The following is a 23,457-nucleotide window of genomic DNA, read 5'->3' as shown; positions in this document are numbered from 1 at the left end:
TTGTTTGTTTTTTATACTGCAGGTTCTTATTAGGCATCAATTTTATACACATCAGTGTATACATGTCAATCCCAATTGCCCAATTCAGCACAATACCATCCCCACCCCACTGCAGTTTTCCCCCCTTGGTGTCCATATGTCCATTCTCTACATCTGTGTCTCAACCTCTGCCCTGCAAACCGGCTCATCTGTACCATTTTTCTAGGTTCCACATACATGCGTTAATATACAATATTTGTTTTTCTCTTTCTGACTTACTTCACTCTGTATGACAGTCTCTAGATCCATCCACGTCTCAACAAATGACTCAATTTCGTTCCTTTTTATGGCTGAGTAATATTCCATTGTATATATGTACCACTTCTTCTTTATCCATTCGTCTGTTGATGGGCATTTAGGTTGCTTCCATGACCTGACTATTGTAAATAGTGCTGCAATGAACATTCGGGTGCATGTGTCTTTTTGAATTATGGTTTTCTCTGGGTATATGCCCAGTAGTGGGATTGCTGGGTCATATGGTAATTCTATTTTTAGTTTTTTAAGGAACCTCCATATTGTTCTCCATAGTGGCTGTATCAATTTACATTCCCACCAACAGTGCAAGAGGGTTCCCTTTTCTCCACACCCTCTCCAGTATTTGTTGTTTGTAGATTTTCTGATGATGCCCATTCTAACTGGTGTGAGGTGATACCTCATTGTAGTTTTGATTTGCATTTCTCTAATAATTAGTGATGTTGAGCATCTTTTCATGTGCTTCGTGGCCGTCTGTATGTCTTCTTTGGAGAACTGTCTATTTAGGTCTTCTGCCCATTTTTGGATTGGGGTGTTTGTTTCTTTAATATTGAGCTGAATGAGCTGTTTATATATTTTGGAGATTAATCCTTTGTCCGTTGATTCCTTTGCAAATATTTTCTCCCATTCTGAGGGTTGTCTTTTCGTCTTGTTTATGGTTTCCTTTGCTGTGCAAAAGCTTTGAAGTTTCATTAGGTTCCATTTGTTTATTTTTGTTTTTATTTCCATTACTCTAGGAGGTGGATCAAAAAAGATCTTGCTGTGATTTATGTCAAAGAGTGTTCTTCTTATGTTTTCCTCTAAGAGTTTTATAGTGTCCAGTCTTACATTTAGGTCTCGAATCCATTTTGAGTTTATTTTTGTGTATGGTGTTAGGGAGTATTCTAATTTCATTCTTTTACATGTAGCTGTCCAGTTTTCCCAGCACCACTTATTGAAGAGACTGTCTTTTCTCCATTGTATATCTTTGCCTCCTTTGTCATAGATTAGTTGACCATAGGTGCGTGGGTTTATCTCTGGGCTTTCTATCTTGTTCCATTGATCTATGTTTCTGTTTTTGTGCCAGTACCATATTGTCTTGATTACTGTAGCTTTGTAGTATAGTCTGAAGTCAGGGAGTCTGATTCCTCCAGGTCCGTTTTTTTCCCTCAAGACTGCTTTGGCTATTCGGGGTCTTTTGTGTCTCCATACAAATTTTAAGATGATTTGTTCTAGCTCCGTAAAAAATGCCATTGGTAATTGGATAGGGATTGCATTGAATCTGTAGATTGCTTTGGGTAGTATAGTCATTTTCACAATGTTGATTCTTCCAATCCAAGAACATGGTATATCTCTCCATCTGTTGGTATCATCTTTAATTTCTTTCATCAGTGTCTTATAGTTTTCTGCATACAGGTCTTTTGTCTCCCTAGGTAGGTTTATTCCTAGGTATTTTATTCTTTTTGTTGCAATGGTAAATGGGAGTGTTTCCATAATTTCTCTTTCAGATTTTTCATCATTAGTGTATAGGAATGCAAGAGATTTCTGTGCATTAATTTTGTATCCTGCAACTTTACCATATTCATTAATTAGCTCTAGCAGTTTTCTGGTGGCAGTTTTAGGATTCTCTATGTATAATATCATGTCATCCACAAACAGTGACAGTTTTACTTCTTCTTTTCCAAATTGTATTCCTTTTATTTCTTTTTCTTCTCTGATTGCTGTGGCTAGGACTTCCAGAACTATGTTGAATAACAGTGGTGAGAGTGGACATCCTTGTCTCGTTCCTGATCTTAGAGGAAATGCTTTCAGTTTTTCACCATTGAGAATGATGTTTGCTGTGGGTTTGTCATATAGGGCCTTTATTATGTTGAGGTAGGTTCCCTCTATGCCCACTTTCTGGAGAGTTTTTATCATAAATGGGTGTTGAATTCTGTCAAAAGCTTTGTCTGCATCTACTGAGATAATCATATGGTTTTTCTTGTTCAATTTGTTAATATGGTGTATCACATTGATTGATTTGCGTATATTGAAGAATTCATGCATCCCTGGGATAAATCCCACTTGATCGTGGTGTATGATCCTTTTAATGTGTTGTTGGATTCTGTTTGCTAGTATTTTGTTGAGGATTTTTGCATCTATATTCATCAGTGATAATGGTCTGTAATTTTCTTTCCTTGTAGTGTCTTTGTCTGGTTTTGGTATCAGGGTGATGGTGGTCTCATAGAATGAGTTTGGGAGTGTTCCTTCCTCTGCAATTTTTTGGAAGAGTTTGAGAAGGATAGGTGTTAGCTCTTCTCTAAATGTTTGATAGAATTCACCTGTGAAGCCATCTGGTCCTGGACTTTTGTTTGTTGGAAGATTTTTAATCACAGTTTCAATTTCATTGCTTGTGATTGGTCTGTTCATATTTTCTGTTTCTTCCTGGTTCAGCCTTGGAAGGTTATACCTTTCTAAGAATTTGTCCATTTCTTCCAGGTTGTCCATTTTATTGGCATAAAGTTGCATGTAGTAGTCTCTTAGGATGCTTGGTATTTCTGCAGTGTGTGTTGTAACTTCTCCTTTTTCATTTCTGATTTTACTGATTTGAGTCCTCTCCCTCTTTTTCTTGATGAGTCTGGCTAATGGCTTATCAATTTTGTTTATCTTCTCAAAGAACCAGCTTTTAGTTTTATTGATCTTTGCTATTGTTTTCTTTGTTTCTATTTCATTTATTTCTGCTCTGATCTTTATGATTTCTTTCCTTCTGCTAACTTTGGGTTTTGTTTATCCTTCTTTCTCTAGTTTCTTTAGGTGTAAGGTTAGATTGTTTACTTGAGATTTTTCTTGTTTCTTTAGGTAGGCTTGTATAGCTATAAACTTCCCTCTTAGAACTGCTTTTGCTGCATCCCATAGGTTTTGGGTCGTCGTGTTTTCATTGTCATTTGTCTCTAGGTATTTTTTGATTTCCTCTTTGATTTCTTCAGTGATCTCTTGGTTATTTAGTAACGTATTGTTTAGCCTCCATGTGTTTGCCTTTTTTACGTTTTTTTCCCTGTAATTCATTTCTAATCTCATAGCATTGTGGTCAGAAAAGATGCTTGATATGATTTCAATTTTCTTAAATTTCCTGAGGCTTGATTTGTGACCCAAGATGTGATCTATCCTGGAGAATGTTCCATGCGCACTTGAGAAGAACGTGTAATCTGCTGTTTTTGGATGGAATGTCCTATAAATATCAATTAAATCTATCTGGTCTATTGTGTCATTTAAAGCTTCTGTTTCCTTATTTATTTTCTTTTTGGATGATCTGTCCTTTGGTGTAAGTGAGGTGTTAAAGCCCCACACTATTATTGTGTTACTGTCAATTTCCTCTTTTATGGCTGTTAGCAGTTGCCTTATGTATTGAGGTGCTCCTATGTTGGGTGCATATATATTTATAATTGTTATATCTTCTTCTTGGATTGATCCCTTGATCATTATATAGTGTCCTTCTTTGTCTCTTGTAACATTCTTTACTTTAAAGTCTATTTTATCTGATATTAGTATAGCTACTCCAGCTTTCTTTTGATTTCCATTTGCATGGAATATCTTTTTCCATCCCCTCACTTTCAGTCTGTATGTGTCCCTAGGTCTAAAGTGGGTCTCTTGTAGACAGCATATATATGGGTCTTGTTTTTGTATCCATTCAGCAAGCCTGTGTCTTTTGGTTGGAGCATTTAATCCATTCACGTTTAAGGTAATTATCGATATGTATGTTCCTATGACCATTTTCTTAATTGTTTTCGGTTTGTTTTTGTAGGTCCTTTTCTTCTCTTGTGTTTCCCACTTAGAGAAGTTCCTTTAGCATTTGTTGTAGAGCTGGTTTGGTGGTGCTGAATTCTCTTAGCTTTTGCTTGTCTGTAAAGCTTTTGATTTCTCCATCAAATCTAAATGAGATCCTTGCCGGGTAGAGTAATCTTGGTTGTAGGTTCTTCCCTTTCATCACTTTAAGTATATCATGCCACTCCCTTCTGGCTTGTAGAGTTTCTGCTGAGAAATCAGCTGTTAAACTTATGGGAGTTCCCTTGTATGTTATTTGTTGTTTTTCCCTTGCTGCTTTCAATAATTTTTCTTTGTCTTTAATTTTTGCCATTTTGATTACTATGTGTCTCGGCGTGTTTCTCCTTGGGTTTATCCTGTATGGGTCTCTCTGCGCTTCCTGGACTTGGGTGGCTATTTCCTTTCCCATGTTAGGGAAGTTTTCGACTATAATCTCTTCAAATATTTTCTCTGGCTTTTTCTCTCTCTCTTCTCCTTCTGGGACCCCTATAATGTGAATGTTGTTGCGTTTAATGTTGTCCCAGAGGTCTCTTAGGCTGTCTTCATTTCTTTTCATTCTTTTTTCTTTACTCTGTTCTGCAGCAGTGAATTCCACCATTCTGTCTTCCAGGTCACTTATCCGTTCTTCTGCCTCAGTTATTCTGCTATTGATTCCTTCTAGTGTAGTTTTCATTTCAGTTATTGTATTGGTCATCTCTGTTTGTTTGTTCTTTAATTCTTCTAGGTCTTTGTTAATCATTTCTTGCATCTTCTCAATCTTTGCCTCCATTCTTATTCCGATGTCCTGGATCATCTTCACTATCATTATTCTGAATTGTTTTTCTGGAAGGTTGCCTATCTCCACTTCATTTAGTTGTTTTTCTGGGGTTTTTTTCTTGTTCCTTCATCTGATATATAGCCCTCTGCCTTTTCATCTTGTCTATCTTTCTGTAACTGTGGGTTTTGGTCCACAGGCTGCAGGATTGTAGTTTTTCTTGCTTCTGCTGTCTGTCCTCTGGTGGTTGAGGCTATCTAAGAGGCTTGATGGGAGGCTCTGGTGGTGGGTCCATGTTACTCTTAAATACTTCAGCATACCGCTCTCAAGAAAAAAGACATTCTCTCACACAAACATGATACTATTACCACACATAAGGAAATTCACATGAATAAATAATATTACCCAACATATTGTTCATACTCAAATTTCCCCAATTATCCCCCAAATGTCATTAATATAAGCTTTTTTTCCTAATCTAGGATCCAATCAAGGTTCACACCACTACATTTGGCTGTTATGTCTCTGTAGTTTCTCCAATTCTAGGACACTAACTCACATCCCTCTGCTGTTCATGACATTGAAACCTAGGAAGAATATAGGCCGGCTGTTCTGAAGAACATCCCATATTCTGGATTGTCCAATGGTTTCCTCATTATTAGACTTGGGTCAAACATCTCCAGCCAGAATCCCACATGGGTGATACTGTATCTCCCCCTGCCTCCCCTCAGGAGACACATAGTGTCATATCCTGGTTACAGTGGCTACGGCCAGACCTCACCATGTAAAGGCACACTTCCCCTCTGTCATTAATAAATATGTGAGGGGTTCTGTGGGACTGTAAATAGCCTGCCCCCCAACTTGTCACCCACTGGTTTTAGCATTCCTTGATCCTTGCCTGACTCAGTTATTACAATAGGGATTACAAATTGGTAATTTTCTAATTCTACCACTTTTTCTGTATTTATTAGCTAGTATACGTCTATAAAAAAGAACTTTTCCTCCCTTCCTCTCTTTTTGGGTCTCTAGATAGATTTGTGGGTTTTTAAAATTCAGTGTTGTAATCCATTACCATCATTAGTCTTTCTGATGTTCAAATTGTTCAAAATTGGGCCAGTGGGAACCCTTTCAAGACAACTCCTTTGTCCTTTTGACATGACAGTTTTTGCTACTTTCTTGCTTTCTGGCATAACAAATGTTCCAGGCTCACATTGTACTTTCCCTGTTACAGCCTAGGATTAGTTATTTCTCCAAGAAACCTGGTTCCTTTTAGTGGGGAATGATACTTAGAAACCAAGATCTGGTTATCAGGTCCGCTCATTGCCACTGGGGTGTCCCATTGGTTGTTTTAGTTCAACACTTAGATTTTCTATTTTAAAAAACTCTTATTTGATTGTTTTCAGATCAACCTGGTCATTTTTTATTATCTCTCGTTCCCTCAAATTATATTTTATTATCATGTAGTGGTAGATTTTGTCCAAATAGGATAGAGAAGAGGGAGAAAAGGAGGAGGAGGAAGGGGGCACATTCATTTATCAAGTAATACCAAGCAGGTAATACCTTTGCAACTGGCGCAGGGGCTGCTGCGGATCTGCAGAGCTGAGTCTGTAGCACTTTGCTTTGATGTTTATTGGTGGATATTTGTTGATTGCCCCTAGGAAGAAAAAAAAATATGTGAGGGGACTCTTATTCACAGCAATTAACATTACAGCAATCTGCTCTGCATGCAAATTGTCCCTTCACTGTTTTCAACATCCATCAAAGGAAGACACCAACTAAGGTGGCCATATGAGATGAAAGCAGATTTCTCAGGGTAGTCTCTAAAATAGGGTTTAGAAAATGCATGACTGTCAAATTTATAGGTGGAAAAGTCAACTTACTTTTCCATAAGATGCCCTTAGCTGCTAAAGTCCATCAAACGTTAGAGGAGAAATCACAAGCCCATCCTAACAGTCTAGCCTCTGACATGAACTAATCAGAATAGTTATTTTTTACTTGCTCCTTTGGAATATTAAAATGCAAAGGGAAAAGGATATTTCCTTTATGGTCTCCATATCATTAACAACAACAGTAACCACAGTGCCATCTTGGGTTTAATTCATTATAATTCATTTCATCTGAAGTATATTAATTTTTCATAATATGAAAGCATGCCTCTTCCCACACCATTTAAACACTAAAAAACCATTTTTTGATGAGAAACTTTAAAAAATGCATTATTATTTCCTTGAAGCATTTAATTTAATTGTGTGTTAAACACGATTTAATCTTTTCCTGGTGGTCCCAGGTCGTCATAAGTAGCAAGTTGGTCGTGGGCTGTGATCCAGCACTACCTTCTGAGCTGCTATTGTAGATTGGGCTGTGTGTTTCTAGATTGAGTGGCCAAGACTGTGATGTTTCCTTTATGTATATCTGATTTTTAATTATCTGTCTTAACTCTAAGGTTGTCAGTCAGTAGTTTTGCATAGAAAATATGTCGATTCTGATGTGAACTGTGTCTGATAGCCAATTCTGTCACAGTAGTGTGATAAAAAAGAGTCACTTAGAGAGGGAGCTAGACTGGGATGCCTAGGAGGGTAAGGACCACATCTGTTTTGGTCCCTCCTTGATACCCCATACCTCAACAGTGAGTGGCTCAGAGTAGGTACCTAATACATACATGTTAATGTTGAGGGGTGAGTGTGGGTCTGGGGGCCTGCTATTGAATGGAGCATGTAGGATTGAATATGATTATGTTAAAGTCTTTTCAACTTTTTGTACTTTCACAGCTATAGTTTAAAGATTGGAGATTTCTAGATAGTTAAAGTCTTAGAAAACTTTAAACCCCAAATAATTCTTCTTAAAACATCTCCTCCTCTTTCCGTGGGTGATGGAGGGGGTGTCATTTATCTAATCATATAGTTTGACTAGTTACCATGAAACACCACTGAGAATTTTGCTGAGCTGGGGAAGGAAATTCCATCTTAACTTCCTTTCAACTTTCTGCCTCATAAGGAGTATTTCTTTACAAGTTGCTGAGAGTCTTTCACAGTGTTCTTTTGTTTTACCCTTACAAATGCCTTGTGATTTCTTTTTTCAGAATGACCCCTGGCCTTCATTTATTTTTTCCCTTATTTATTTCTAGCTCCTCTTTCTGGATTCTATTCCAGAACCCATCCACACAAATTTCATTCTGGGAGGACCTGCTCCTATACCAGTATTTCTCAATCTATAATGTACATATGAATCGCATGGGGATCTTGATAAAATGCAGATTCTGGAACAAAATGTCTGGGGTGGGGCCTGCAATTCTGCATTTTTCACAAGTTCCCAGGTGATGCTAGGATGTTGGTCCTAGACTCACACCTAGAGTAGCAGAGGACCAGAGGACATGACATTAGTCCCGCCAACCATTTCCCAAGGCTCCTCAGACCTCCCTGACCCTGACTAGTCCGTGTCTTTGCAGCCTTAACTGGTCTCACCATGAATGTCAGTGACAAGTTTGAGACACAGTCAGAATTTTCCTTAAGCTACACTGGGTGCCCTTTAGCCTGTGTGTTCACTTTCCTTTATCTGTACTCCAAAAGGAAATTCACCACAAAAATGATCAGAAATCTGACAGTGCTTTTCTTCAACCTCCAGAGTCATATGAGGACATAGCTTCTCTTAGTCCATCCTGTTGCATTCAAAATGAATTGCATACTTTCAAGGCAAGCTCACTCCAAGAAATACAGCCCACTTTTCTTTTTCATGGGCACCAGTTACACTAATTACTGGCATCATAAAAACTCATTAACAAAGCTAAGAAAGTTTTGCAAGGATGTATCTTTTATTCTGACAGGTAAAATGGTATCTCCTAATACTTCAAACTCTGCCTTTGGAACTTGTAAAAGCAAAGCCAAGGATTGTTGAATTTTTCTCTGGCTCTCTCTTTTGGGGTGTTAACCGGTCAAACTTTCCATCAAAGGGCAGCGTGACAATGTTACATGCCAAGGGTTTCTACTTTGTAGCTAACATCCAGGCTGTGACATCACACCCCCAGACTGTGCTGCTCCATGTAGACAGATATGCGAGCAACTGCTTGTTATGATTGTTTCTCCATAGGAACCAGAAGCATAAAAAAAATGAGCCAGAAAATTCAATGCTTAGAAATCAGAGGCTTCCTCCCTCCACATCCATCATTACATATTTTCCTTGCTGACCCTGCAGACAGCAACTCTGTCTTGAAGACAGAGGTCTCCAAGAATCCATGTCAACTCATCAGCCCTTCTTTGGGGAATACCAAGTATACTCTTAATGTGTAAGAAAGAACAGATTTTATGACTTACGCCTGACTGAGCTTATAAAGGCCTTCACAAACTTCACACCATATCTATGGTCAGGCTTATGAATGCGGCCAAGCTGGACCAAGTGGTGATCCAAAGGGTAGCTGGCTAGATCTTCCAGTTCCTGGTCGTTCCAAGAAGGGCCAAGGGAAAACACAAATAAGGCATAACCTTGACACTTGGCTCTCAAGGATTCTTTCTTTAAGGTTTCCCTATCCAAGTGACTGGTTTCCCCAGCAGATATCACAAAAATGACTTTATTTCTTCTCAGATTGGGTGTACTCAAGAAGACATTGTTCAGAGTCCACTGTAAGGCATGACCAATAAAAGCATCTCCATTGAGCTGCTGAACTGATTCTTCCACGTGCCTCTTCATGAGGCGTTTACTCTTGTAGGTGGTAAGGTTGAATTCACTTCTAACGGGACTCCTCTGAGTGTTGGGTAGGAAGTGGGGGGGAGCGTGGCTTAATAGGGCCACCCGGTCTCCAGTGACAGAGGTCTCAGGCTCTGGGGTGATTTCAAAGTGATCTAACAGTGCTCCCAGGAAGCCTCTTATCTCTTCAAATTCTGCATTTCCCACATGCCGGGAGCCATCCAGAAGGAAAGCAGCGTCCATGTAAGATTGCACGGCGAGTGGTCTGGCTTGGTCGCAAGAAGCATCCGGCTTGCATACATCTGCAGACCAAAAGTCACTTAGGGTTACTAAACAGAAACGGACAGAAAAGGAAGAGATAGCATCTCAAACATTTCAACATTTGGAAGCTGCATAATCTTTGATGTTAAAGTAGTAACTAAATGACTTTGAGGTTAGCAACAGGAAGATTTCCTAGTACGTGGTTTTCATTTTGATTCCCAAAATACAGATTTTTATACACAGCCCGTGTCTTGAGTTCCATTCACTAATATTATCTGACTTTTTAAAACTAGGTTGCTTTCAACAGAAGTTTCATCTTGGCTCTGCTTTAAGTTTATAAAGATTGACGTGGACAATTCATCTCATGATTGTACATGATATACTGTATCATGACATAAAAACTAATGATCTCTCTAATTGACAATATACAGATTAAACCAATGACCCCTATCATCCCACGCACACTGCTTTACTATGAAAAGTAACCTGTTTAAAAAGTAAGAGTGAAAAAAGCAATGCATCTTTTATTTCAATTTAAATAAAGGTTTATAACTCTAAGTCTATCTATGCAGAGACATTAAGGACAAAACTACCACTCATGTCTTATGTCCAAAGTACCCATTAGTTGAAAGCTCAGTATGTGTTTGTTAAATTAACGAATATAAATACTACATGTTAACGGACTTTCATAAAATATGAGGTCATTTTAATAATTATGCATATCTCATTTAAAAAAAGGTATAGTAATAAAAACAGAGCATGCATTAATTTATTGAACCTGACCACAATGAATATTCAGAGGAATAAAAAATAACTTGGAAATGAAAGGATCTTAGAGGTCACCTAATCTTCTAATTTTACTGAAGTCTGAGGGTGGGAGAATAGAGTTATTTTGCCAAAGGAGACACCAGCATTTCTAGAAGGGTCTGCGTATGAAGTCAGTGTGGAACTGTTTGAAGCAAGGCCACATAGTACAGCAGAGGGGAGGCCCCTTGGCCTGAGAGCCAGGGTGCCTGGGTTCTGGTCTAGCTGCCCCCAGTAACAAACATGCTGTGCGCCCCTGTCCAAGCCAAGACTGGGCCTTAATTCTGCACAACTAGGTGCTTGGATTAGATTCACCCAGAGAGCCCTTTCAGGGTTGATATTCTGCAATCCTAGATTTCCAATAACAGTTGATGGTTAAGGATGAGAATTAAAGAGAATTTTCTCTTTAAAAACTAAAGAGAAATGGAAAAACACACGTGCGGACAGCCAGTACTTAGATACGGGCCTGGCCATGAACAAAAGCTATCAGATGAAAGGTTAATAACTAGAGTGCAGGTCCTAAGGGGATGGAGCAAACTTCAGAACTTCAGTCTTACTCATGGACTCAATAAAGATATAAGCTCTGAACAAGTTATGATTCCCTTCTTAAAATTCAATAAAATTTGATGATGCTGTTTAACAGTCAGATGACAGCACAGTCACCTGTGTGCAAGGCAGTTTCTAAAATCAGGGACAGTAGCCTGCCCATTTACTCAATTTTGTGGGGTTTCTTAATTGCAGGAAACAACAGCCAAAATACCTTCCATTATATGCCTCAGAGACAAAACAAGGATTTAAGCCAGGAAATGGAGCCAAAATATATCCCCAGACACACACTGGCAACTTCTGACCATGCATCAGACCAGCACATGCATCACTGATGTGTCTATGCACAGCTGAGAGCTCGAGGGGGATGTATCTGCCCGTGGTGTGGTGAGCTCTTCAGGTGGCTGGGGGAGGAAATGATCAGAGGGCAGCAGAGGGGAAGACAGAAGGAAGAGAGGGTTATTAGGAGAAATCCCACTTCTCTCTTGGAGTTGTCACCTCCCTGTGAAGTCACTCACATGACCAGAATGAGCATCTCATTGACACACATGCAGAAGGAGAGGAATTAAGCATTTTCTTCAAGGCCAAATACAGAGTTTCAGGGAACAGCATAATAGGATCTGTGTTTCTCATAAATTGCAGGTGTCTTAACGCCAGCTTTCTCGGGTTTGATCTGGCTGTGAGCAAACTATTTCATCTCATCTGTAAAATGGAGCTAATAACCTTTCAAACATTTTAGGGTGATTATAAGGATCGAATGAAACAATGAGAAGAGTGCTTAGAACACAATAAACCCAATAGCCTAAGCATTAAGTATCATCATCATCACCATCAGTGTTACATAAAGCAATTAGAGCAGTGTGTGGCTAATAATGAATGTCTGATAACTGTAAGCTATCACACCCACCAGTAACCTCAGTGGGTCCCACTCTGTTTATAATTATTAGAACATTCAAATTATTAGAATACTCAAATACAGGTCTGTCCAGTTCTCCAGCTAGACCTATAGATTGTGTATAAAACAACCACAGACAAACCAGCATTGCAAATCTTTCTGATGCTTAACATTTGGGAGACTGAGAAAACCTCTTTCCAAAGAGAAATGTATGAATTTCTGCTAATTTCCACTCCCACTGTAAAGCATTTCTTTGGGGTTGTGAACATTTGAGATTTAGAAAACTCATAAATATACAGCATGAAAAAGTTGGCAACGGGACAGGCTAAGTTTTTCTAAAAATGATTCCTGTTTCCTAGAAGCTGCATGAGCTGAGAGGCTCCATCTGTGGATGAGGTTGTGTGGCGAAGTGAGGCCGGAGCCCCAGAGATCCTCCCAAGGCCACTAGCGCCTCTGCTGCCAAGTTGCAGCCGCTCCTGCCAATGGTGACTCACTGCACTGCTTAACGGGCCTGATCAAGTTATGTTCTCCCTGTGGGTCTCACCGTAGCAGAAAGTGCACCGCTGTAGTCCCTCTAGTGCTGGCGCAGAGTCAGTCCTGTGTGGAACCATGATGACTTGGAATTTGCCAGTGTCGTCAATCTGCAAGAAGCAGAAGCAAGAGAAAGAAGAGCTTCATGGGTGGGGCTGCAGGAACCTCCCAGGATGGTCCAGAGAGCTGAGATCTGCAGAGAGAAGTTGGGGAGGGGTCCCTCCTTCTAAGAGGGTCCCGGGGAGGCTGAAGGGCAGAGGGGCTAAGAGCACTGTCTGGGTTTAACCCACGACTTTCTCTTTAGCTGGATGACAAGTGGCTTTGCCTCTCTTTCCACATCTGTGAACAGAATAGTCATACTACTCCCTAACAGGGCTACCGTGGGCACTAAATGAATTCATAATTGTAAAGCACTTACTGGCACCAGGTAGGTGCCACGTGGGTCATCAGAGACCACAAAGCACTTCCACTCACAGCCCAGTGAGTTCGTTCTTAAGTTCATCATTCCCATTTTACAGACGAGGAAACTGAAGCTCAGAGAAAGGTTAAAGGACTGATCAAAAGACACTGGACATGGAAACCATTTAAGGAAAAGGACTAGAGACACCCCTCTTCCCAAGTCCAGACAACTGTGTGAAATCACAGATGTGCTTTAGAACTGGCTTTGAGTTCCCACCATGAACCAGGCATTGACCCTGGCTTTGAAGTGCAGACCCAGATTCATGTCCAGGCAGCTCTCCTCTGAACAACTTCCCACTCTTTCCAATTTGGCCCTATTATTAGTAACCTCCCCGAGGAATTTGAGGCTGGAGAGAGGCAGACAATATGGAGCCTCCAAATAATGAAGAATAATTAGCTTGCCAGTTAATTGACCCAGAGATCACTGACAGTTGAAGGCGTATTGTGGGTGTGATCCTACCCAATGCCTCAGAGATGTGTCACGCAACATTTAGTCTCCCCTGTGAACACATCTAGCTAACCCCCTCCCCTCCTTCTCAGGGAAGCTTCCTTCCCATACTTTATCCACAGCCCATCTGGCTAACCCCCTCCCCTCCTTCTCAGGGAAGCTTCCTTTCCATACTTTATCCACAGCCCATCTGGCTAATCCCTTCCCCTCCTTCTCAGGGAAGCTTCCTTCCCATACTTTATCCACAGCCCATCTGGCTAACCCCTTCCCCTCCTTCTCAGGGAAGTTTCCTTCCCATACTTGATCCACAGAGGTGCGACTCAGGCAGCTGTGTTGGTGTGGGGTGACCCCATCTCTCAGCAGAGCAGATTACATCAGGGATGGACACCTGAGCCGATCAGAAACCCAGAACTGGGGTCCTGAGGGCAGTGCATCTCCCCGTCTTAGTGGTGAGCACGGACAGGACTGCAGGCTGGTCATCTTCTATGTTGTTCACTGAGGAGCAAGGGACATGGGAAGGGGGGGTGGGGGCTTTCCTGAGAGTTATCTCTGTTTCTGCCCATCTTTTATTCTCCCACGTATAAGAGATGGAGAAATCAGCACTCCCCTGAATTCCTCTCTGGGAGACCACTCTGTTTGCCTTCCTAAGCCATCTGGGTGAGAGGGGGAGGCTCGGAGGGAATAAGCGGTAACTGAAGCTTTTAGCTAAATTTCTAGGCACAAATGTATAGAGAAAGGAAGGTATGGTGTCTGACAAAGACTGAGAGGGAAGAAACAGAGTGAGAGTGAGCATCGTGTGGTTTAAGAGAAGAGAGAAAAAGAAAAGACCCTGTGATGAAATTCCACATATAAGCAAGTTTTAAAAAATGGTACAAATGAACTTATTTACAAAACAGAAGTAGAGTTACAGATGTGGAAAACAAACTTATAATTACCAAGGGGTAGGAGGGATAAATTGGGAGATTGGGATTTACATATACACATTACTGTATATAAAATAGATAACTAATAAGAACCTACTGTATAGCACAGGGAACTCTACTCAATACTCTGTAATGACCTATATGGGAAAAGAATCTAAAAAAGAGTGGATATATGTATATGTATAACTGATTCACTTTGCTGTACACCTGAAACTAACAACATTGTAAAGCAACTATACTCCAATAAAAATTAATTAAAAAAAGAAAAGACCCTGTGATAGTCGGGTGGCAGAAAAGGGACAGGTGGTGGGGACATAAATGGGGACATTTTGTGAATGGGGACCTGTAAACACAGTCTTGACTCTTGATTCTTGTCCACCAGAAGACACAATTAGCCTGAATTATTAACGTCTTTTAATAGGTGTCTGGGCAATATTTCCAGTGAATCATGCCATCGCTTCATCTGGACTGTGATGAGGGACCAGGAAACCAAATCCAGAGAGCATGGATCAGTCCATCTGATAGGGGCAAAGTAATTTCTTATTGCCAACTATCAGGGTCCGGGAAAAAAAAGTCACAGAAGGCTTGACTTAGAAGAAATCTTAGAAGCCAATCTCACCATTTCATAGATGAGGAAAGTGAGCCCAGAGTGGGGAGGAATACAGATGCCTCCAGTTTAAACTTTGCCTCCTGCACTGTTGGTGGGAATGTAAACTGATACAGCCACTATGGAGAACAGTATGGAGGTTCCTTAAAAAACTAAAAATAGAACTACCATATGACCCAGCAATCCCACTACTGGGCATATACCCTGAGAAAACCATAATTCAAAAAGAGTCATGTACCACAATGTTCATTGCAGCTCTATTTACAATAGCTAGGACATGGAAACAACTTAAGTGTCCATCAACAGATGAATGGATAAAGAACATGTGGCACATATATACAATGGAATATTACTTAGCCATAAAAAGAAATGAAATTGAGTTATTTGTAGTGAGGTGGATGGACCTAGAGTCTGTCATACAGAGTGAAGTAAGTCAGAAAGAGAAAAACAAATACCGTATGCTAACACATATATATGGAATCAAAAAAAAAAATGGTACTAATGAACCTATTGGCAGGGCAGGAATAAAGGCGCAGACATAGAGAATGGACTTGAGGACACAAGGGATGGAAGGGGAAGCTTGGGTGAAGTGAGAGTAGCATCAACATATATACACTACCAAATGTAAAATAGATAGATAGTGGGAAGCAGCAACATAGCACAGGGAGATCAGCTCCGTGCTTTGCGACGACCTAGAGGGGTGGGAAAAGGAGGGTGGGAGGGAGACGCAAGAGGGAGGAGATATGGGGATATATGTACACATACAGCTGATTCACTTTGTTGTAAACAGAAACTAACACAGTACTGTGAAGCAATTATACTCCAATAAAGGTGTATTAAAAAAACAAAACAAAACAAAACAAAACAAAAACTTTGCTCTCCCCACATAAGACCTACCTTCCACCCTCTGCCTGAGCTACTTTGACTGTAGTTTTGCATCAGGGGGTTCTAACTTGATTTGGAACAGTGTTATCACCATGTCACCCAGAGATTGCTGCCCTTTGTTCACTAGTTTGTGTTCTGCATGTCTATCATGTGGCAACCTCCATCCTTCTGGCAGTGGCACTAGTTGATAACTTAGGCTTCACATTTAACTGTGTATCAACATGTTGGTGTCAACCTAAAGCCATACTTTCCACTCATTGATTCTAGTGCGTCTTTTTTTTTTTTTTTTTTCTGGGAGAGACCTCAGGGGGTCTGTGCTCTCCACTCCCCTTCCCCCAAGTAATCTCCTAATCAATAAAGTTCGGCAGATGTGGTCTTAGAGATCACTCATCCTACCACACGTCATTGGAGCAACTGTAATTAGCATATTACAGAAAAATTCCCCAAGATGAATGTGGGTTGGGGATTTAAAATAAAAGGGTCCTATGGGTCACTTTTCTTATTGCTGACTTTCTTGTGGATTCAAAGATGCACCAGCTTGGATGATCCACAGATGGGTAATATGAGCCTTCAATACATCGTTCTGGATGATACCCTGCTCTTTACTTTCTCAACATCATGGGGCTCCATGAATTGGTGCATTCAAAAAAGATACCATTAACACTCTTTAGACAATTCTCTATTAACAAAGGAAATCCTTTTAAAAATAAAAGGGCAGGGTGCTCAGAGTGCTAAAGTTTCCCATTAACCCTCTCTCCCCCCAATTTCAGCTCTGTTTCATCACTAGAATAATCTGTAATGTCAACTATTACACCTAATGTTTCTCTCGCTTGCAACGCTAAACAGCAGAGTAAAGGGAAGAAAATAAGGCTAGCTATAAAGGGGACATTTCTTATACATATATTAGAAAGGGAGACCCAGCCCACATTAGAATTCTTCACGAGCAGCAAATAAAGTTTCACCAGAATTAAGAGGTGATTGCCCAACAAATTTAAAGGAAAAACCCTATGGACAAAACAGAGATGAGATTGAGGTTTTTCCAATCAAAAATGGTCTTCCATTCCAGAAGGATGACCAGCTCATCACTCGGCTTCAGACCATCATGAAAAATTTCCAAGATGGTGATCACACAACCCATTTGCTCAGAAACATAGGGAAATGAGTCCATGTTTTCAGAGCAGCTGCTTCTGAGACCTGCCACACGTGTCTACACAGGTTCCAAATTTCAGTTGAATTCTACTGAACTCTCAGACGAATCAAGATACAAAAAAGTCACAATGGTTATGAAACGAAAGAGGGGTTTTGTGATATGGCCTCCAAATAAAAATTTATTGTGTCATTAAAATTTTGAGCTCTGTTCTTAAAGTACTAATAAATGACAGTTTAAGAGCAAGTGAAGAGAATGGGTAGAAGAAAGAAACAGAGGGAAATGGAGAAGTAGTAACATCATCTCTCTTCTGCAATGTCAGGTATTGGCTTCTCATCAACTTGTTTTGAGACCTTCTAGACAACCCTGCATAGCTCCACCCTCTAATAGGTGAGGTCTTTTGGTTTTCTACTTACTCTTGTGTCCTCAGAGCCTAGGATGGCACCTGGTATATATGAGCTGCTCACTTAACATCTGTTGGATGAATGAACCTTGGGACCAAGTCTGACTTCTGTCTGCAACTCTAACTCTTTTCCTACCCAAGGGATGTTGGGGCCAACACTGCTCCAATCTGTGAGAGTCATTGTCAAGAATCTGAACCTTCATTGGTGCTCTTTTGAGATAAATTCCTTCAAGAAAGGAACAAGCAGTCTCTAGGTGATGTGGGTAAAATCTCTAAGTGGGACTGTTAACACTCCAAAGTTTAAAAGAAAAACTCAACAAAATATCTTTTCTAAAGTTATACGCTATGCACATACCTTTGAGAGGGTAGGTGGAATTGCGTCTGTTTAAATTTGTATCGCAAGTACCATCAATCATTTGTGTCAGGATATTAAGCTGTCTCCTATTTTGTGACTAAGTAAAGCCAAGGGACAATGGGCGCTCCCAATAAACAGAGGGAATTAGGAGGACTCTGTGTGTAACCAAATCCACTTACAGAATCTTTGAGCCGCTGCCTCTCAAAGCAGCTTCATTAGCATAGGCTGGCCCCAGTCTTCTAATTTATGTGCATTTTCTTTTCTGAGCCTCATAGATCAGGCTGCTCATTTGCATAATTCTGAGTTAGTTTCAATGATGCTAATAGCAGTTTCAGCTTCTTTACAACCCAGACTTTAATACAGTTAAACAGATTTTATTTCACCGTCAAGAAACTGATAACAATAATAATTAAAGCAAGAGCTACCATTCTTGAGTGTTTGCTATGTCCTAGGCACTGGTGCATGGAGTTACATCATTTCTTCTTCACACCAATGCTAGGAAACAAGCACTGCTTTCTGCATTTTACAGAGGAGTACTATATTTCAATTCTGGTCTGCTTAGTTTAGCACTTTCACAGAAAATTAGGGAGCTGGAGAGGGTCTCAAAAAAGCCACTTAATCCTAGTTCTCCAGGAAAGACAGAAGTCACCCTTGCCAGGTGAGTGACCGCCCCTACAAAAGGCCTTCAGAGAAAGGTGGTGTCTTGACCACCTACATTTAGTCATCTGGCCCATGGCAACGTTAGTCAATCTTGCCTTCAGAAAGCTCTTACTCAAATCTAAACTGGAGTTTCCACTGCTATGTTTCCCAGTTTCTCTAATAAGAGATTTTGCTAACTTGGAGTTGGCTGGCTAGTTTTCTCCAGTAATAATCCTCCACACACCTGAAGGCAGTGACTCGGCCACTTCTCACTTTCCTTTCTCTATATGAATTAATTTTTAAACGTTTGTCCTCCTGGTTCAGGTTGCATTTTCCAATACCCTTTGCAGATGCATGGGGTCCCTCCTCATGGCTTCCCCATGAATGGAGAACAAAACAGCATGTTGGGTGGACACAGGTGACCAGAAGGACACTCTGCCAGGTCCAGCAGGTGTTTTGTAAGGAACCCCTGCCACTGAGACTCTATTGATTGAGTGTTTTAAAGGTCGCCGTGATTCCAGGTGGTATATTTAGAAATGCTACACAGTAAGAAATTTTTTTTAGTTAATTAATTAATTATTGGTTGCGTTGGGTCTTTGTTGCTGTGCGTGGGCTTTCTCTAGTTGCAGCGAGCAGGGGTTACTCTTTGTTGCGGTGCATGGGCTTCTCATTGTTATGGCTTGTCTTTGTTGCGGAGCACGGGCTCTAGGCGCGCTGGCTTCAGTAGTTGTGGTGCACGGGCTTAGTTGCTCCATGGCATGTGGGATCTTCCGGAACCAGGGCTCGAACCCATGTCCCCTGCGTTGGCAGGTGGATTCTTAACCACTGTGCCACCCGGGATATCCCCACAGTAAGACTTTTTTTTTTTTTTAATAAATTTATTTATTTATTTATTTTTGGCTGTGTTGGGTCTTCGCTTCTGCGCGAGGGCCTTCTCCAGTTGCGGCAAGCGGGGGCCACTCCTCATCGCGGTGTGCGGGCCTCCCACCATCTTGGCCTCTCTTGTTGCGGAGCACAGGCTCCAGACGCGCAGGTTCAGCAGTTGTGGCTCACGGGCCCAGTCGCTCCACAGCATGTGGGATCCTCCCAGACCAGGGCTAGAACCTGTGTCCCCTGTGTTAGCAGGCAGACTCTCAACCACTGTGCCACCAGGGAAGTCCCCCCCCACCCACAGTAAGATTTTAATCTTCAACCTAAGAAGCTATAACTGGAATGGCTTTTCCTTTATAAAGTGTGGATATTTACATGATTGGTGAAGTTATAAAATCAGTCCTTTGGCTTCCATTCCATGACCACATCAGTGACATCCACGAATATTTACTGGCTACCCAGATTTAGTATCTTCACATCTGGAGCCAACTCAGAGAGTCCCTTGGAGAAGCACTAGAATAGAGGCCTGGATTCAAGCCCTGACATTGCCACTTGTCAGCTGTGTGAACCTGGGCATAGGGTCCACTTCTCCAGACTCAGTGTTCTTACCCGTACAACAGGAATAACAGTGATTCCCATCTCATACACACCGCTTGTGGGAACTAAACAGGATGATGCATATCAAGGGCTTGGCATGTTCCTGGTACATACCATAATAATAAACACTTAGTACAGCTCCATGCTTTCTTGTAAATGCCCCTGAATACAGGCAAAAAAAGAGACAGAAGAGTATGAGGCAGCTTGCCTTTCTTACCGCAAACGAGCGCTTGATGGCGGGCACCTGGCTGAAGGCGATCACCACCGGGATAATGTCCAGGGCACTGAACTCCAGGCCAGCCGTCGTGATGGTCTGGGCATCCACAGATGGGCCGCCACTGAAGAACGTGGCGATTCTTCTGGTATGAGCCCCTGGGAGCATCCGCTTGAAGACATTCCTGGAGACAAACCTCATGGCCTTGCCAATGTCCCTGCTGGATGCGGACCGCTCGTAAGGAAGGGCCTCGATCTCTCTGAGGAGTCTGTCCTTCCTGTAGGCGTCGGAGAAGCGGATGAGGAGCCTGGCGTGGGAGTCGTAGGTGAGCACCGCCACGCGCGCGCCCGCAGGGCAGTGGTCCTCCCGGACCCGGAGACCACCCAGTAGGGAGGTCATCATTTCCTTCATCCGTGCGAACTCTGGCTCCGTGACGCCCCGGGACTGGTCCAGCGCGAACACCAGCTCCGTGGGATGCACAGGGCACCGTGGGGCTCCTAAAAGGCCAGAACATGTGCCTTACCACGAGAACACTCGCTTAAAAAGGAAAAAGAGATATGCACATAGAAGGCGAAGTAATTTTAGATGTTAAATATTAAAATATGGAAACACAATCATTAAATATAAATAACTTAAATAGTAAAACAAACACTTAAATATTTAAATCTTTAATAATTAAAATGGTATTCTAAAAACTGACTTTGATCTTTTAAATAAAGCAAAAGATGAACTCATTTATGAGACAGAAACAGACTCACAGACAGAAAACAAACTTACGTTACCAAAGGGGGTGGGGTGGGGATATATTAGGAGTTTGGGATTAGCAGATACACGATATTATATATAGAATAGATAAACAACAAGGTCCTACTGTATAGTACAGGGCACTATATTAAATATCCTGTAATAAACCATAATGGAAAAGAATCTGAAAAAGAGTATGTGGGTGTGTGTGTGTTAGTTTCTGTTGTACACCAGAAACTAACACAACATTGTAAATCAACTATACTTCAATTAAAAAAAAATACAAAAAGTCTATAATTCAATTTGAGTTTTAATGAAATTTGTAAGTTCATTACTAAAACTCCTAAATAATAAAGAGCTCATGGACATGCCCTTTTACCTACAGAGATTGGATCCATGGTTCTTTGGAACTTTGTTAAATAAACTAAAACATACATTCTTTACTTAATGAGGAAATTTAACAGGGGTTTAAAAGGGATGGATGTGAAAGGTCTGTTGATAATTTCGGACAGATTAGGATTTACCCTCTCTGTGACTCAGTTTGCTCATCTGTAAAATGACAGTCCTAACTGCACCCACTGCCTAGGCCTGTGTTGGGGATTAAGTGAATCAACACAGGTAAAGAAAGCACTTAGGACCACAGTGCCTGGTACACAGCAGGTGCTCAATTAATGTTCGCCATTACTGTTATTATTACAGACTTACTTACTCATTGTGAGAGAGAACAGCTATATTACTTAAAAGAATGAGGAAACCTTCAACTGATAAATTTTTATTTAACAGTTAGAAATGCAAGTTTAACCAATAAATATGCCTTATTACTTAGAGAAACTCTGAATTAGGATTGTTAAACACGAATGTAAGTGTTAAGATTTATTCATTGATCCCAATTCACTCATTCTAATCCCAGTATCCTGCGCTTATCACAGTCGGAGATTTATATATGTCTAATTATCTGATTAATGCTTGCCTCTCCCACTGCTTTATGAAGTGTGGAGACAGGGATGATCTCTCTCTTGACTGCCAGATTCTTAGTCCCTGCCATATAGCTGGGATCTCATAAATGTTGAATGAAAAAGAACCAAACAAAGGACAGTTCTTTGCAACAGGTACAGGAAGAACAGAACTTTCTGGATGGGTGAGATGCCTGGTGTTGAGATGCATGTTGGTAAGAGGAAATCTGGCTGATGTGCTCTCCTTGGAGTGGGCTGTCACCTCTCATTCAGAGGCCAGCAACTCAGCTCTTTCCAGGCGAGCTCAGGACTCAGACCCGCCGGGACTGTCTAGGTTGGCCAGGCTGGCCCAGGAGGGCTCCCCCTCTCAACTGGGCCTCATCACCTTAGTGCTAGATTATCATCTCCTCTGGTCCTAGACTCTGACCTTCACAGGCAAAAGGACCAGTAAGAATAAATGTTCAAACCCAATCAAACTGTGTATCTCAGTGGGGACAGGACAGGATTTATTAGCCTCTGAGTCTAATTCAGTGGGCCGAGCAGATATTAAAAAAATCAAGGTCACATCAATTTTACAACAAAAAATGGGTAAAATTATGACCAAACATGACAGTGGTCTGCTAGCTCTTTGTTTGGGCTGCTATTTCATATGGGAACAACAGCAGTGATAACGGCAATGCAGCTTCAGCTGTAATTTAGAGGTAAAGGGAAAAAAAGATATAAGCACTGGCTGTTACCAAGTTTTCAGGAAAAAAAACACCTAAGGGCTAACTCAGCTTGTTGCCAGGACCCCGAGGATCTTGAGGAAGGCTGGGCTGGACTGTGGAGACACCGAGGAGACCCCCCCTCAGACGTGGACCCCCACATAGAGACCCAACTTACTGACCAGAGCAGGTGACAATGAGTAATGAGGAAGGCAAACCCAACACCCACCACGTGACTACCACCCAGCATTGGCGGCCCATCCAGGCCGCCGCCATGTTTGCCTGGAATAGCTCCACGTGGCCCCCTCCCCACAACACTAGTCCTTTGGCTTTTATGCTTCTCTTCCCTACAATCCACTCTCCCACAGTGGCCCAAATAAGTTTTAAAAAATTGTTCATCAGTTCACGTTTATACCTTCAATACTTTTAATAAGCTCTTTAATACCCTTCCATTCCAATCTGAATAAAATCTAGCCTCCTGATTATAACCTACAAAACTTAGTGCGATCTGGTCCCACTTCCTTCTCCATTTTTATACATGCCATGTCCCCCTCCTCACCGTGTCTCAGTCACACTGGGCTTCCGTCAGCGGCTAGAAAACACCTGGGTCTGTTTTGTACCATGGCCTTTGCACTTGCAGGATTCCCTGCCTGGATCTTGCAAAGCTGGCTTCTTTTTATTCTTCATCCAAACTTCAATGTCATTGTCTCAAAGAGGAGCCCTCCATTCAAAGACATTTCTCCCCTCCCCTAGTGTCATTTTGTGACAGGACCTTCCATTTTTTATCTCTTTCACAGCAACTAAAGTACTCTGTAATTCTTTCCTTTGTTTACTTGGATCCCTCCACTAAAATGGAAGCTTCTGAAGACAGGAATTATGTCCATCTTATTCAGCCCTCTGTCCCCAGTGTCTGGGACAGAGACTAGAACATAACAGCCTTCCAAAACACATTTGTTGAATGAGTGAACAA

The 23,457-nt window shown here is 41.3% G+C and overlaps 1 protein-coding gene across 1 annotated transcript in view; it reads right to left on the bottom strand.

Annotated features, from left to right (window-relative positions):
• COL6A6 (collagen type VI alpha 6 chain) overlaps nt 1-23,457 on the bottom strand; it is a 171,656-nt gene that overhangs the window by 16,798 nt on the left and 131,401 nt on the right. Inside the window, exons 32-35 of the mRNA XM_082459201.1 lie at nt 20,090-20,583; nt 12,553-12,649; nt 9,133-9,804; nt 6,386-6,479 (exon numbers count right to left, since the gene is read on the bottom strand). Coding sequence (XP_082315327.1) covers nt 6,386-6,479; nt 9,133-9,804; nt 12,553-12,649; nt 20,090-20,583 — 1,357 coding nt within the window. The remainder of the gene's footprint in view (nt 1-6,385; nt 6,480-9,132; nt 9,805-12,552; nt 12,650-20,089; nt 20,584-23,457) is intronic.

The sequence above is a fragment of the Balaenoptera physalus genome (genome assembly GCF_965194825.1).
Source record: "Balaenoptera physalus genome assembly, chromosome: 4".
NCBI lineage: Eukaryota > Metazoa > Chordata > Mammalia > Artiodactyla > Balaenopteridae > Balaenoptera > Balaenoptera physalus.
Note: the sequence above shows the minus strand (reverse complement) of the source record. Positions and strands in the feature narration are given on the sequence as shown.